Raw genomic sequence first — 15066 nt, 5'->3', positions numbered from 1 at the left:
GAACATTTTCATTCCTAAGTACAGAGAGCATATACGCGTTCTGTGGAAGCACTCAACTGAGAGCACACCAGACATGTGCTTCATTTCCAAACGCTCTCGATATATAAACTCATTGAGCTCCAGATTCGTTTGATTAATGTGAAAGAGTTAAGGTAAAAATTAATATTTATTTCACAGAAGACAAAATTGTATCTTTTATTTATAATGCAAATTGTTGTTTGATTAGAATTAGCTTTTATTTCGTACAGGCAAGCTGTCACTGTCAGAAATAATGTGTTGCTTTTACATCAGAATTTTCGATGCCACGTATTCTGAACAAAAAAGAACAAACAGAGTGGAAACTTTTACTATCTGCCGTTCACAGGCGTTGTGAATCTTCTCAAGGGGAAAAATTTAGCCGCATTTATTCTCATACCCTTGTGCGAGCGTGTTACTTTTAGTGGGTGCTCAGCCCGACCATCTCGCAAACTCATTCGCTCTTTTTAGTGGAAAATTTTAGAAATTGGGTATTTAATGTCACTCCATTTGCGTCACAGTCGATTTTAATTAAGAATTTACTAAACTAAAAAAGTGTGTAAAATCGCATTCGCAGAATTATATCAATTTATAGCTGCTAATAAAAAAATAAAGAAAATACAAAAATTAATTAACGAGTTTTAATAATAACGGTCTTCGACTAGTCTGTAACTTATTTTCTTGATTTTCTTCAAGTTTTGCAGAGCGTAGATTAAATTTTAAAGTTTCATGGCATAGCAACATCGAAGTTAATGATTATAAAACCTGAAAATCTTAATCAATTCTCTTAATTCTCGCTGTAAATAATGAACTTTGTCGCACAGTAATAAAACCTAAACATTCAACTATGGAGGACTTCATGGCGATTCCTACATTGCTTAATATTCTAATAAAGAAATGTAACAAAATTTAATCGGGAAATAATATTATCATGCCGAATAATTTGTTCTTTAACAAACCCAAATTGCGCCCTTTCGCTGAATTCATAAATCAGGATAAATACATACTAATCCGCTACTTGAATTGCTCCTATCATATTGTATTTACCTTTTTGCACAGCTTCTCAACAAGTTCCTTGCTATGGCTGTCATGTCATTCGCAACACGTGGTTATTACGAGCGACAGCGACTGTATTGCAGTCTCACTCTCACTGCGGGGGAGAGAAGGTTGCGTGGCGCACGAATTTGCATTCATTTGTTGCTTCCCCTGACACGACGCGTCATTTACTTTCATTGCGGACTCCTGTTAACCATTTTTCTTTGCACGAACGCTTCGAATTCCGCGTAATTGGCCGCACTGAATGCATGGGTAATGTGACGAGAGTATTGGCGGAAAATGGAGCGCGCCTCCCCTGGCACTCGTGACAGGAATTCAAAACCATTATGTATGCCCGTTACGTCAGCCAAACAACAAATTAGTGCCGAGAGGAGATAATGAATGACCATTTTGGCCGCTATGCTAACGATTTCAATGTTGCGGAAGTATGGCTGAAATGCTGAAACGAAAATTTTGTTAACTCAAGCTATAGTTACCATAATTACAAGTTTCTGAACGATAAAATTCGCATTTTTTGCAACAATTAGATTTGAGTTTCATTGAGAGAAGTTACTGTTACAGAGAATTAATCAAGTTATGACTTTCCTGTCCTATACATGCAAAAATAAACTTTGAAAGAATTTCTCGCCGTTACTATGGGTATGCATTTTAAGCAGCAATTATTATAGCCAGTTGTGTTTAACCATGAAATAGGGCTCTACTCTTAAGCCAAAACTTGTAGGAAAGAGAGATTAAAAAAGAGGAAGTTTTAAAGCAATCAGGATAAGGTCCATTTTAATTAAAATGTGGATCAACAAACCTCGAGTGATAACATACTAAAGGAATTCAAAGATTTTCTAAAATTACAAATTTTGCGTTTAAAAAAAATCAATTTGTGTTTTCCTGATTTGAAGTTTATTTTGCGTGAAAATCGTTTTTTCTCTTCGGTATGTACCCAGATATTTGGCTATTCCAAACCTAAGACAATGACATTGTTTTATTCAATCTATAGCGCCTTATTATTTATGAGGCAACATCTCGCTCGCTCTACTTGAAATCTCCCCTCATGGGATTATAGAATATATTTTGGCTCCGGGCCAGATCACGCGTCCCACTGCTTTTGGAGATTGTGTAGAGCACTCAATTTCGCGGCTCTACTGTAAAATTCCGCTCACTTCATAAAACATGCATTGTCTCGCGGAACAGGAAGCTCGTCCTTTGGCTTCACAAGCAAGGATCGCGAGTAGGCGTAGAAGTACGACCTGCTCTGTCTGCGCATGTGGTAACAAAAACATCTTTACGTCCAATTATATTATGAAACGTTTATTTTATCGCGTCTGTTTATTTTTTAAATGTTTATTTACAATTTCTTTGTACGTTATATTTTGCAGGTAAACCAGAAATTTAAGCTGGAAAGACAATGTTTGGATGGCTCTCTAGGGAAGCGTAATTAAAACGGGATAACTGACGAGTAGGCTGAATGTTTCGGTCGATGGAATTTTAGAGTGAACAAACGAACGTGCGCATTAAAACTGGTTGATGCGGTTGGTTTTGAGCTGGATTTAGTTCCCGCGTTCTAGTCATTAGCTGTCTTTGGTTCTACTGCAGCCCAAATTAGAAAGTACGCGTTAGATGTAGATTTTTAACTTGCGTTTACCCGCAATCACAAATGGTGGAATTCAGAAAAGAATTGGAATCAAAATTTTCTGAATATCTGAATATTCTGTCCAGTGATTGCAAAAAAATTCATGCCATCTTGCAATGCTTTTGAATAAAATTGTATAGAAATTATCACAAATATCATACATTCTCTTAATGGGGCTCTAAAATAAAACCATATATGTAGAGCAGGAAAATCATAAAATTGTTAAATGGCTGCAGCTAAAATATTTATGGCCTCTTTATCTCTTTCGCTGGGGGAAAGGGGCAACGGAAAGCATCTCTGCACCATGGGTCCAAACATGGCATAGCCACCCTAATAAATTTGCATGGCTGCACAGCAGGTCATAGTTGTTGTTGCCTAACACTCTCTGTGCATGCGAAACTGTTTCGGGGGCGAGCTACGTTTGCTCCTCTCTTCACTGCATTAGCAAAACCCCCATTTCCCTAAGGACAGATGCAAGAGAATGTTAAAGTAAGTAAATACGCATGCACACTCGTGCTTCTTGTATTTTATTTTCGACTCTGGCGGTGCGGCCAACGAAATTATGTGAGAATGAAACTGCTCGATACTGAGAAATGCGCATCTGCAGTCCGTCGCCGGAGAATTGAAGCTGACGCCGCACAATTTAGCTCTCGCTTCACTCGCTAACTAACCAACTTACAGATGTTGCTAATTGCTTGAATATTAATTAGTACGGAGGATAATGCGGGCGCATTACTCGACTCTGAGTGGAGCCTGCACTGACTTCAAGTTTGTTAAGCTAATTGTCAATTATGAAGCAATTAAAAACGCACGTTCGCCAGTATAACATGGCGATTGTTTGGAGAGCAAAACTTTTATTGTACTGCCCAAGAGATTTGTTATTCTGATAAAAAAATGTACAGATCAATGAAAAGCACTGTCTCTATCATCTCCGTTAGTAAATAAAAAAACGTTCGAAACATTTTCATCTTATTGACCCCAAAAATGATATTTTGCTATCTAGATTTCATATTGGAATCAGATTTAAATCAAAACCAAAGTGCATGTTGGAGGCGATATCGCATACTAACATGCATATAAAAACTTAACTTCAGTGGAAAATTCACTTGAAATCAAAATTATATTTTAATAAAGATCATAACAATCTGATGGAAAAATTCGCACACTATATGTTTCCCAAATTATTTATTCATCGTTGATCGTCATAAAGTGTTTGGATTATTTACTAATACTAGCATGAAAACTATTATTTTTTGTCCCTTTTTACTTTGGTAAATTTTCCTGTACTTGAGATCCAAATCGGTCGTTGCATTACTAAGGTTTACTCTTCTTCTTGCAGGAGTTGCACACACCTCTCGATTTATGACCGACTCTGGCGAACACCTAACTCTGGACCAGGTATGTTTTCGCATGAAATGAAGTTGACGTCACCTTCCATCTCGCTCGCTCGCTCGGTCGTCCTATTTATTATTAATGTGAATTTTCAGTGCCGCACGTTCCCCTTGCTCCCGGTAAATTATGAAAATACACTGCACAATCCCCTGCTTTTTGGCAGCCTCTGTTGAGCTTGCGGAAAATTGCGACCTTCTGTAGTGCATCGCCACAGAATGAGTGAATTTCTCTAATTTTGAGTCTCATTGCAAAATGAAACACTGCTATAAACGTGTCATTCCGGATTCCGAACTAAAAAAATGTAGAATGTATGCAACCTGCGCGCTCTCTATGCGAACGTGGTGCCTACCTGCAATGACTCTGTGGCATGTCATATAAAATGTGCGGTTTTTTGTTGTTTTCAACGTAGAAACGGCAAACAGCGTTTTAATATTCAAGCGGCACTCTATTTTGAATTGCTAATGTGGCAAACCGCGTCCATTGAAAAGTTACAGGCGAACCGTCGTCACTTATTTCGCACCTCTTAGAATTTTCATTGCTGCTTGGCAGGCCCGCAAAGTTTTTATCGCGCCCTTGGTGTCAGGTTGATTTGAGTAATTAAATTCAAAAGTGGTACTAAGCGAATCAGAATCGCGACGAAGTAAAATCAATATCGTACCACCTCAAAATGGCTTGGATGCTTACTTGGCTGTTCTCAAGTGCTAAGATGCTAAGGATGAAGTGTATTTGCAGTGAGACTTTCAGTCCTCATTAAATCCGTCCACTCTTCTGCGCTAAAGCTATTATCGATCTTTTTCTTAACAGATTAAAGATTCTAAAAAAGGTATTGCACAATGAAATTAATTATTTTCATGAATTAAATTCATGATATAGTTAATTTTAATTTACGGAAAACCCTGAAAGAAGAATTTAACTCTCGAGAGAAAAATTAAGTCTTATTGTTATTTATTTTCCTCTCAAGAATGCAACCAACCTCGAGTGAAACTTTTTTTCTCGAGAATTAAGGATTTCACGAATATCAGGAGATCATATTAAATACCTCAAAGAGACAAATTATGAGGTCAAAATGCTTCGATAAGGTGGGAAAGCAGTGGGTTGTTTCGTTCTTTACGCACTAATAGCGATGCTCAATTTTGTCCCTCAAGACGCAGGAGCAGATGGAGATAGAATCAACAGGCAGACCACGTAATGAATGGAAAATTTGTCACTCCTTGGGGAGTGATTCAATATGGCGAGGAAAGCGAATCGAGAAACAGCCCGGCGATATGGCCTCCGCTTCTTTATTAACTCTTGCCGACGGTCGAGGGGAAAAGGAGATTTTTCTTCATCAAAACGGTATCCGCCGGAGGTTTCAACACCTTCTGGCGAGTCTCGCGATCGCCTTTTAACAGACGTTGACAGCAGCTGGAACTATTTAATTGCTGAAAGTTCAATTTTGATTCCATTTGAGGTTTTTTAATTGTGATGGAAATTAATTAATTACCTAACTTACTCATTTTCATTGCCACTTATACAGGAGAAACTTTCACAAATAAATTAAAATAGATATCAAGCAAACATTATTGTTGAAAATTGATATTTGTTTATATGGAATAGATAGGTGAAGTTTATGTAAAAATTACCGATAAAATATGTTTGCATAGATTTAGGTGCATTTATTTAATTATGAGATATTTGTTATATTTGTGATAATTTTCAATTTTCCTGGTTGATTCAATGGGAGACACACAAACACGTCACCTAATACGACAGAACTTTAATCAAATCGAAATCTCATAGTAGATGCCTGCCTCCTGCGAAGTCAATTTACTCGCAAAATCTCGTTGGCAAATCGAATTAGAAGGCAAACACAACTTGAGCGCTGCAGTGCGTTCGCCTCACCTCACTGATGGCGTATCGCGTGCAACGCAGAATTAAATGAAAACCACGGTGGGATCGGGCTCAGCTGCTGGGGATGTGCGCATAAAATATATCTGCGCTGCCTGCACAAACGTCAGAGCATGACGGTATGCACGCATTGCCTGCGGTCCTCTGCCCTCGACACAAAGATTTCCTCTTTCCTGCAGTTGTGTAACTACCGGTTAGCTCTCGAGGTCAGGTTGACACCTCCTCAGCAGCTATCTCTCTCAGCTGCTTGTAAATGACAAGCGTCTCCAGCGCGAGGGCACCAGGTCCTATGCCGAGAGCGGGCAGTGCTGCGAAACTCTTGCTTTGTGAATTTTAAACGGCCTCTCTCCGTATAGACTTTACTCTCGGTTGGCGGAATTGAGTAATTGAGTCTGTGTGCAAATGCTGATTCTCGAACCCCTTGCCTGATTTAGCTGCAAATGGGTCGCATAGGATTTCCCTTTGCCCGTATTGTCATTAGCATTACGTTTATCAGAAAAATTCAATGTCGTATCAGATGAGAATGATATTATTTATTCCTTTTTTCTAATTTAATTTCCTTTAATTTGTATTACACAGCGGTACAAAAATCGAAGCTCCTCCATTTCTGTTTGCTCATTTACAAATGAGTTTCATACAACACAATTTCAAGAACAATAAATAATAAATAGATGAAACATAGTGTAAACATTTCGTTATGTTTGTGTCGCAAGCGAGTGTGCATGTTTCGCTTCATAGGTACCCTGTAATCGCGAAATTCATCGCAAGTATTAAATTTGTTAGCATCAACAAAAATCTTTAACTGCTTCTCGAATTCGTCTAACTGCGGCACACCCCGAGCCTGCGCTGGAAGTTTATTATACAAATTCAACATGTAAATCTTTGGATTTCGAGAAGCCGCCGCTGACACCTGGGAGGGCACAAAATAATTATCTCTGGAGCGAGTGTTATGTCCATGCACATCCCTTACTAGCTGAAAATAGTGATGATGACGACGAAAAAATTTGCAACACTGCAATAGAAATATGGAAATGACAGGCAACAAATTAAACTTATAAGTAAGCAAAATGCCAAGATATACTTTCCCCATCAAATGAACTATTATTTTAAAGAATTTCAAATTAAATTAAAATTTCTACCCTTCTTCTGACTAATAATTGATATTATTTGAAGGAAATAATGGACGTCAACAATTTTAAATATTCAGGAAAACCATTAAAAAGCAGAGCGCCGTTGGAATATTTTAGTTTTTATACGATATTGAACAAGTGCTGGAAAAAGAGAACGAGAACAGCTATGAAAGGCTGACATAGATTAGGACGCACCTAACCGTTAAACAACGATTGAAGTGGTGAACAATAACATTATTGTTTAGTATAAATAACATTAGCAAAAAATGGGAATTCTAAAGCAGCCCAACAATTACTGTAAAGGTTGATGCCACTCTGAGTAATTATTGAGACGCCAATTCCAAAATTTTGGACGCTGGCTCTGTACTTCAGGATAAATATGAATTTTTTTTAATTGTTCTTATTATTTCGATTTTTAGTTTGTTAAGACCACCACTTGCTTTTGACTCGAATTTAATCGCCCTCACTCACGCCATTTGAAACTTAGCGTCATTTGCAGCATTCAAATCACATATGACTTAATTGCTTTCACATTTCAAAAGTTATTTTTACCAGAAATATTTATATCAAACATGTTTTTATGGCACGGATACAAATCACGTCAGAATGAGTAATGGTTATTGATGGCTATACGACCGAACTACACGACACAATGTTGTTCTGCTACCCAGATAATAAAAGCCAGATTAAACACAGTATCGCATAAATTCATTTATATATGTGCAACAAAAAGGAGCAAATCCCCACTGATCTCCACACTAAAACTTGGTGGAAAAGCGCCGGCGGCCGCTTAAGCCCTTCTAATCCCCAAAGAGCTGCCTGACGAAAACTAACTTTTTTTCTCTCCCTACACAAATTTGATTGGCGATTTCTTGTTTCAGCTCTTCGAGTGGCCCATCGGTCGACCCATCGAGCCTGAGGAAACAGTTAGCGTGGCTCTTGTGCTGCACAGCAGACTGTTGCCCGACCGCTCCATCGGCCATTACATTCTTCCTCTGCAAAAAGTCGTCAAAGAGGGCAAGCTCTCATTAAGGGACTCTCTGCTTGATAACAACGCCAAAACCTTGCCGGTGAGTCTCTACAAAAAAAGTAACCTAGCTCGCCGCCTTTTTTGTGGGGAAACGGCGCGATGTGCACGGTGTAGTAACTTTAAATTGGATTTTTCACGCCCTTATGAATCATGTAGCCTAATCGAGTTACTCTTACGTCAAGAAAGTTGTGTGCAAAAATTAAATTGGATTTCTCCGAGTCTGTTTAGAAAAAGGAATTTTTCTTTTAAGCTCCGTTGGCCTTGCGTGGCAGGCCTTAAGGTGAATGCATATGTATTGGTTGTGTGTGCATACTTTATTTGAAGAGGATAAGTTTTTCCGTGGCATACGCTGAAAGAAACTGCAGAATTAAAGCTGAGTGGAAGAGGAAGCGTTAGTAATCCATTTCACTAGGGACGCGTGTTTTTTAATGACGCAGCGTCAATGTGGAGTCATGCTAGCTTCTCTTTTATATAGCTCAAGAGTACGAGAGAGTGATTTGCAACTGAATTCCATTAGCACTAACAAAAGCTGGCGTCCTCTTTCCCGCCTCCAGTGCATTTTGGCTTGGTGCCGAGGGGGACACACGTGGCAAAGCCAGAGCGAAAAATTAATGCTAATGGGGATGCAGGGGTGCGGTTCATCCCCAGGGGCTACTCATTCGCTTGACTTGTATTTTTAGCAGTTTAACAGCATTGGAGTGAAAATTCCATCTCTTTTTTACCAAACACAAGGATGAAAGTTTCTTATTTTTTATTATTAACATCTAATGTTGTGATTTTTTGTCAGAGAGCGAGAACTATAAATTAAATACAGCAATACGTGTTGTACTGTGATATTTTAAATTCAAATGTGAGAAGAATTCAACTATGGAGAAACTGCTAGAAACCTATTTTTGCAACCGCTTGCGAAAAAAACTGCTCCAACTATATTGCTAGAGAGAAAACACGCAATTTCCATGTCCTCACTGCTGAAGAAAAGAAACAATGATTTTCGACCCTTGAGAGCATGGTGGACGGGGACTAAAATAAACTCCCGCGAGGCCGGATGCGGGGTGGTTTTCCAGAGTTTGTGTGAGTAATGACGGTGGCTTTGTGCAAGTAGTCCTCTTGCGAGGCACCTCATTAACTCGCAGTAAAGCAACACACGAGAAAACGCCGCGAGCAATTTTATTCCTCTTCCCAGCCACGATTTTCGTCAATTTTTGTGCGCTGGCTGCACCAAATCTGAGGATTACATAATAAACATTCACTCCATGGGAGCGTGGAAATGTGCTATCGACAAGAGCTTTCATTGTTGTTTACCAATTTAACTCGGCAAAGTTTCTCCATTCCGCAAATCCAAAGGAAGATTAATTGCTACGTTCGCAGTTCGCAGAATCTTTGAAGTAAATATCGACCTGACGGAAAGCCCCTTTTCCATGAGAACATCACGCTGGGCTGTGTTTGAAAGTTTGAGATGTTTGATTAGATGTCCATTTCATATAAATTTAGCAAAGAAATGTGTTTTTGAAAGGAAAAATGAAAAAACTGACAGATGCGAGACGTTGAAAAAAAATAGTGTAGTCCGAAGACGTGTTACAACTAATTGGGCCGCGACCACTCGCACCTAGAGCAATTTCTATCACTATCAGTCTACTCAGAATGAGACATAAAGAGAAAAAGAAGGGTCGCTTTGTCTCAATCTCACAGTCCCAGTGACTCCCGCAGCAGGTCTCGGGAGAAGTTAAGAGGAAAAGGACCTGTTCTTGTGCGCGTGTAAAAGCACCGCATCTAGTTTTCCCACCAACTCTGGTCGATAAATTTGCTCGTTCTCACCGACTCTGTTTTGACGTGGACGCAAAGGCCCGACCTACACGCAGCGTTTCGTTTTCGCGTTTTTGTCTTGTGGGAATCCAACAGACTAAAAGATGGGGTGTTAAAAGCGAGGAGAGAGACGATGCAGAATGGGGCCCAAATGAAATTATCCACACGGATACTGTGATGCAGATGGTAGCGCCGGTGAAATTTAGCACTCGATGAAATTGTTTAAGCGTGAAAACAGCTGCGCGCGTATTGTTTAATTTGCCGCTTCACGTGCGCCGCATCAACCACTTTTTCGGGCTCGCGATGAAAATTTGCTGCTGGCAGAATGCAAGCTTTTCCTTTTTGAATGTGCGCTATCTTTTATTTTCGTTCACTTTTGTGCTGGTTATTCACGGCACTTTTCCCAACATTTCATGTAATCCCCATTAGCAGAATGATGCGGGAAACAATTGGAAAATAAAAAATATAGCAGTGCAGAGCGAGAAACTTAGCGATTACTTTTATAAATTGCTATGGTACATAAAATTCTAAAAGAAATAATACAATAAATGGCAACAGAGCCAGCAAAATATTGCGAAAACAATAAATTACATTAAACAATCTCTCGCAGCTCTGAGCAGCAGTAATTTTTCCACTTTAAAGGTTAAAATCCATTATTTTTGTAACGGTTTCTCCGCGTTAGAAAAGCAAATTCTTGCATTAGTGATCAGTTGGCAACGAATGACTTGGGCCTAATAACATCGCGTTCAAAATAACATGCCGCAATGGATGAGCCCGGTCCTGTGAAGAGCTGCCATTGGGGTCTTTGATTGAAACGCTGGGCTTTTGTCCAGAGTATTCATTCACGCGTGCGTTAACGGTGCAAGTTGCGAGTTGGAGTGCTTTCGCACGCCTTCCAAATCCGAAATGTCCGACAAAATGTAGAAGTCAAACGTTGGCATCCAGCTCGCACTCGAGCCCCACGATAAATTGCTGAGACTCTCGCATTGCAATGCATGGGCTTTACAAAACTAGAATGGGCATTGCCCCTGACGAGCATGATTGACGCTATTTTTTTCAACATTAATTTTTTGATTTTAACTTTCACGGACCCTTGATATTTTAGTTTAATTGTTGATCATTTTTCACTGCTAGTACAAAATGGTGACATTCGTTTACTTTAGGGGCCTTTAAAATATGCAGAAAACTGAAATTCCCCAACAGCTTTGAGAGGGTTGACAACCAATATCTTTTGCGTTAAAACCAATTTTGCCCTTCTTCCATCTTCCGATAAAGAAAAATAGAAAATGAGAAAATGCCTTGCTAGATGTGTCAAACGGAATCTTTCCACGTCGTCAGTGTTATCGACTCTAATCTGTCTTTCGTCGATCGTTTATGGATAGGAATTGAATATAAATCCCCAACAGAGAAGCCAAGATGTTGGCTGTGTGTTATAATTTCTCCTTTATGGGCTGTAACTCTTTTGAGACGCGTTGCGGTTCGATTCGACCTGCTATCGTCCACACAAAGAAGCCAACAAAAGGGAGGCGGTTGGTCGCCCAAGCAATTCTCAGAATCTCTTTTCGGCGACATTAAACAGAATTGGACACAAAATTCTTAGCCATAAAACGAGTAGCACGTTCTCACGAATTCACGGTTCTCTGCCTTTTCTAATTTCGCGTAATAAAAGGAAAGCAGGTTTGCCTTTTGTGTTTTGCTGTCTGGCACAAGCGGTATCTCGAGCTCAGCCTCCTTTGTTGACAAAACAGCTCAGTTATATGGGCTGGAAGATCCAAGATTACTCTTCCCCGAGCACTTGATAATTGGCTGGAATAATCTTGAGGTTAAGATGGTTGTCACGGCCTAACTTCCATATTTGTGGATCCGGCAATGCTGGTCGACGCTTCCACACAATTACACCGGAGAAAATGGCAAAATGAGAATGCAATGTCATTTGGAACTGTTAGAGATAAAGTCGTGGGAATGAAAGCACGTAGCTACTCACTTATACACGACACTGCCGACGAGCATAGAATACAAACCCTCTAGCCAAAGAGCAACAGCGAAATTCACTAAATATTCATTTCATGTGGCCGTAAAGTGTTGTACTAGTTGAATCGAAAAATGGCCAACACGGCTGGAACAGAATTCATAAATAAATTACTTCAGTTACTAAGTCACCGTCCACGTGAAAAAGGACTACAAATGGAACGCAAAAAGAGTAAAACAAAGGGTGAATATTCAAAATTCGAGTGGCACGTGATAACACTGCCGCAAGTGAAATGACTCTGTTGGCATTGTTTCCGCTTGAGAGGAAGTGCGTGAGTAGCAAATCAGCAAGACGGATTGTAATCAAAACGGACACTGCTTGCGCTGAAATTCAGCCTCAAATAAACAGTGGTGAAAGAGCTGAATAAAGCGATGTATGCAACCGGCTCGTCACAAATGCCTTGCAGGCTGCAGTTCACTTAAAAAATTAATATTTTTTTAAAAACTCGTATGTAACGGAAAAAATGGAATTTGAATTTTCAAATTGAGCAAAGAAATAATAAAAGAATTCATCTAATGCCTGTTTCAATTGTAACTCTGGCAAATCCCGGACCCCATCAGCAAAAAAATGCTGTTGTTTTCTTCCATAAATTCCGTTACAGATCAAATAATCAATTTGGCATTTAAAAAATTAGTGCACAATTTTTTTCAGATGAAGAAGAATATTCTTTGCAAAAAGATGAAAAAATTGCTCAATATATTTTAAGTTATTAAATTTTCTAAGAGGTTTTAAAAGAAATTTATATTAATATCTTAAAGGGGTGTAGAATGTTGGATACACTGGTTCTCGTTAGATCACCGAAGTTAAGCATCATGCGTGTAGTCAATAGATGAATGGCTGATCGCTTGGAAACCTCCCTGCCAACTATATAGCTCCAGGCAAACTCACTACTTTCTGGTTTGCACTTTGTACCTCTCCTGCATGCGTGATTTGCAATCAAGGGACGAATATCTGAAGGTTTTAAAAAAGTTCTCGGTGTGGAGGCAAGTGGTTCTTCAGTGGGCTGGGTCTTTGTTCGGCCTGGTTCGCCCATGTTATCCGTTCGCGGTGTTATTGGGACCCAGGTTTCAGCATTCGTGCTAGCACAGTACGCGCCCTTCCCGGTCCTCTGACAAGGATAAATCCGAGGAAAAAATATGCATATAACGAAAATGTAATCTCTGTATCTGCACGCAGAATCTACTTAAGAAACATAGTATTTCTAATGATATTCTAGTTTGAAACTGGTGAGTAAATTTGCTCGCTGGTTTTGAAATCCTTCTCTTTTGTCACTCCTTCAGCCTTCGAGAACTACGTTCCGTATCAACCCCCCTGTTGCTAAACTTACTTGTTTCTTCGCTCTCTTGTCTCTAGTCTTACGTGGCATTTCAAGTGTAAACAACTTGCTCGAGGTTCGTGCTTTATCGCAAGCGAGATTATTCCAGGAGTTAGAGTTTTCAGTGAACAACACTTGTGACGTATTTCTGCACTGGACGGCGGTCGCATTGAGGCAAACGATCTCGGGTTGATAATAGGCCGCAAATTAATAAATGTAGGACGGTGCAAAAAGCTGCGGCACACACGCGTACGCTCATAAATGCACGAGATCGTAATGCTTGACGGGTCAAATAAGAAAACATGGGAAATCGATTGGACTCTCGGTGCGTTTCACGCTCGCTCGCACTCATAAAATTACGTATAAAAAATGCACGCCCACTCATTTTCTTTATTTATGCGTGAGCAGGTTTATTTACGTCCCATGCGGCGCACCATATTAAATTTCGCCCAATTAAGTTTGTGGCCGGTTCTGTGTTGCTATTAAAAGATATAAAATATGAACAAATTTTGTTTGTTTAGAGTTTTATCAGGCATGGAGCTTATATGTATATTACAGCTCACCTTAACTTTATCAACTCGCGAAGATTACTGGGTAAGAATAATTTTCATTTAAATTAAAATGCGAAATAATTTTACAACCTATATTGACCTTATTTTCCCGAATTTGCCAAAATCTGAATATGACATTAAAGATATATTTTTTGAAGCTAAAACACAAAAATTATCCGCTCCTGAACTGTTATATATAATTTCATCGGTAAGAAAATTCTTGAAAAAGTCGTCGATATGACTGGATGAGATTGGATGCATACGTATGTTATATTTTAATTTTAGATGTAGATATTCTATTGGATAGAGTCAAATCAAATATCACTTCATAAATTAATTTTTGAAGAATCAATCTCCCCTCTGGATCTCCTTTTTCAAGTTGATACAAAATTCATCAGCTATCCATCAAGATTGCCAATCCCAAGATTTGGAAGCTAATGTAGATTGAGGAGGAAGAAGCCGTTAGCCTAAATGAATGTCGGCTTCCTTCACTCTTGCCGGTGCACTCAATCAAATGCTCCATCCGCGCAAACGTCAGAGAGCCACGAGTAACAGGTAAGCCATACTGCATAGTTGGCTCCGGAGAGGTGTACCTAATTCCCCAGGGAATTGGATTTCGTCGCACTCGGTTACCAAAGAAGGAAGCTTGATGTGTGCGGTTGGTGGATTGCGAGAAATTCTAAACTCGAGAGAGGGATGCACAGGCACACTCGGGGGTGCGGTGCGGTGCGCACACTCAATTTGCCGGCCAAATTGAAGGCAAAGTACAGAGAGAGAATTTCCTCGCAACTCGATTATCCCAACACAGCAGTTTTGTGACGGCAGCATTCGCCAATTCGCAGCTCGCAGCTGCTGCTACTGTTACTGCATTTATTCGCTGTTGAAAAATTCATTTCCTGTTCACCATGGGAGCATTCGGCAGATTGGCCGTCACATTCTGCCGTTACTATGTGCTCCCGATTCAGGCGACCAGTGAGAGTGAGGTCGGCCCGGGGATTTTGTCTTTCGCGAATTCTCTCATCTGTTGACTGTTATGCGCCTTGCGGTTGTTTTATTGCTCTCGCCAACATTGGAAAATTCCTTTTCCTGCTCTTCATTATTTAAGGTTGGCCACATGGGTCAGTTTCCTGCAGGGCGGACCGCAGCAGCTAATAAAATGATAGCGTGTGTTGCCAAATGGAAAAGTAATGCAATTAATTCTGTTTTTTGGAGAGAGCGATGGAAACCAGCTCGC

At 39.7% G+C, this 15066-nt stretch overlaps 1 protein-coding gene across 1 annotated transcript in view; it reads left to right on the top strand.

The window, feature by feature from the left end:
* Positions 1-15066, top strand: part of mfr (misfire) — a 40101-nt gene that overhangs the window by 6971 nt on the left and 18064 nt on the right. The window contains exons 2-3 of the mRNA XM_065486280.1: positions 4035-4093; positions 7986-8174. Of these exons, the coding sequence (XP_065342352.1) occupies positions 4035-4093; positions 7986-8174 (248 nt within the window). The remainder of the gene's footprint in view (positions 1-4034; positions 4094-7985; positions 8175-15066) is intronic.

This window comes from Cloeon dipterum, chromosome 3 (assembly GCF_949628265.1).
Source record: "Cloeon dipterum chromosome 3, ieCloDipt1.1, whole genome shotgun sequence".
Taxonomy (NCBI): domain Eukaryota; kingdom Metazoa; phylum Arthropoda; class Insecta; order Ephemeroptera; family Baetidae; genus Cloeon; species Cloeon dipterum.
The sequence above is the reverse complement of the archived record's forward strand: the minus strand, read 5'-3'. Positions and strand labels throughout refer to the sequence as shown.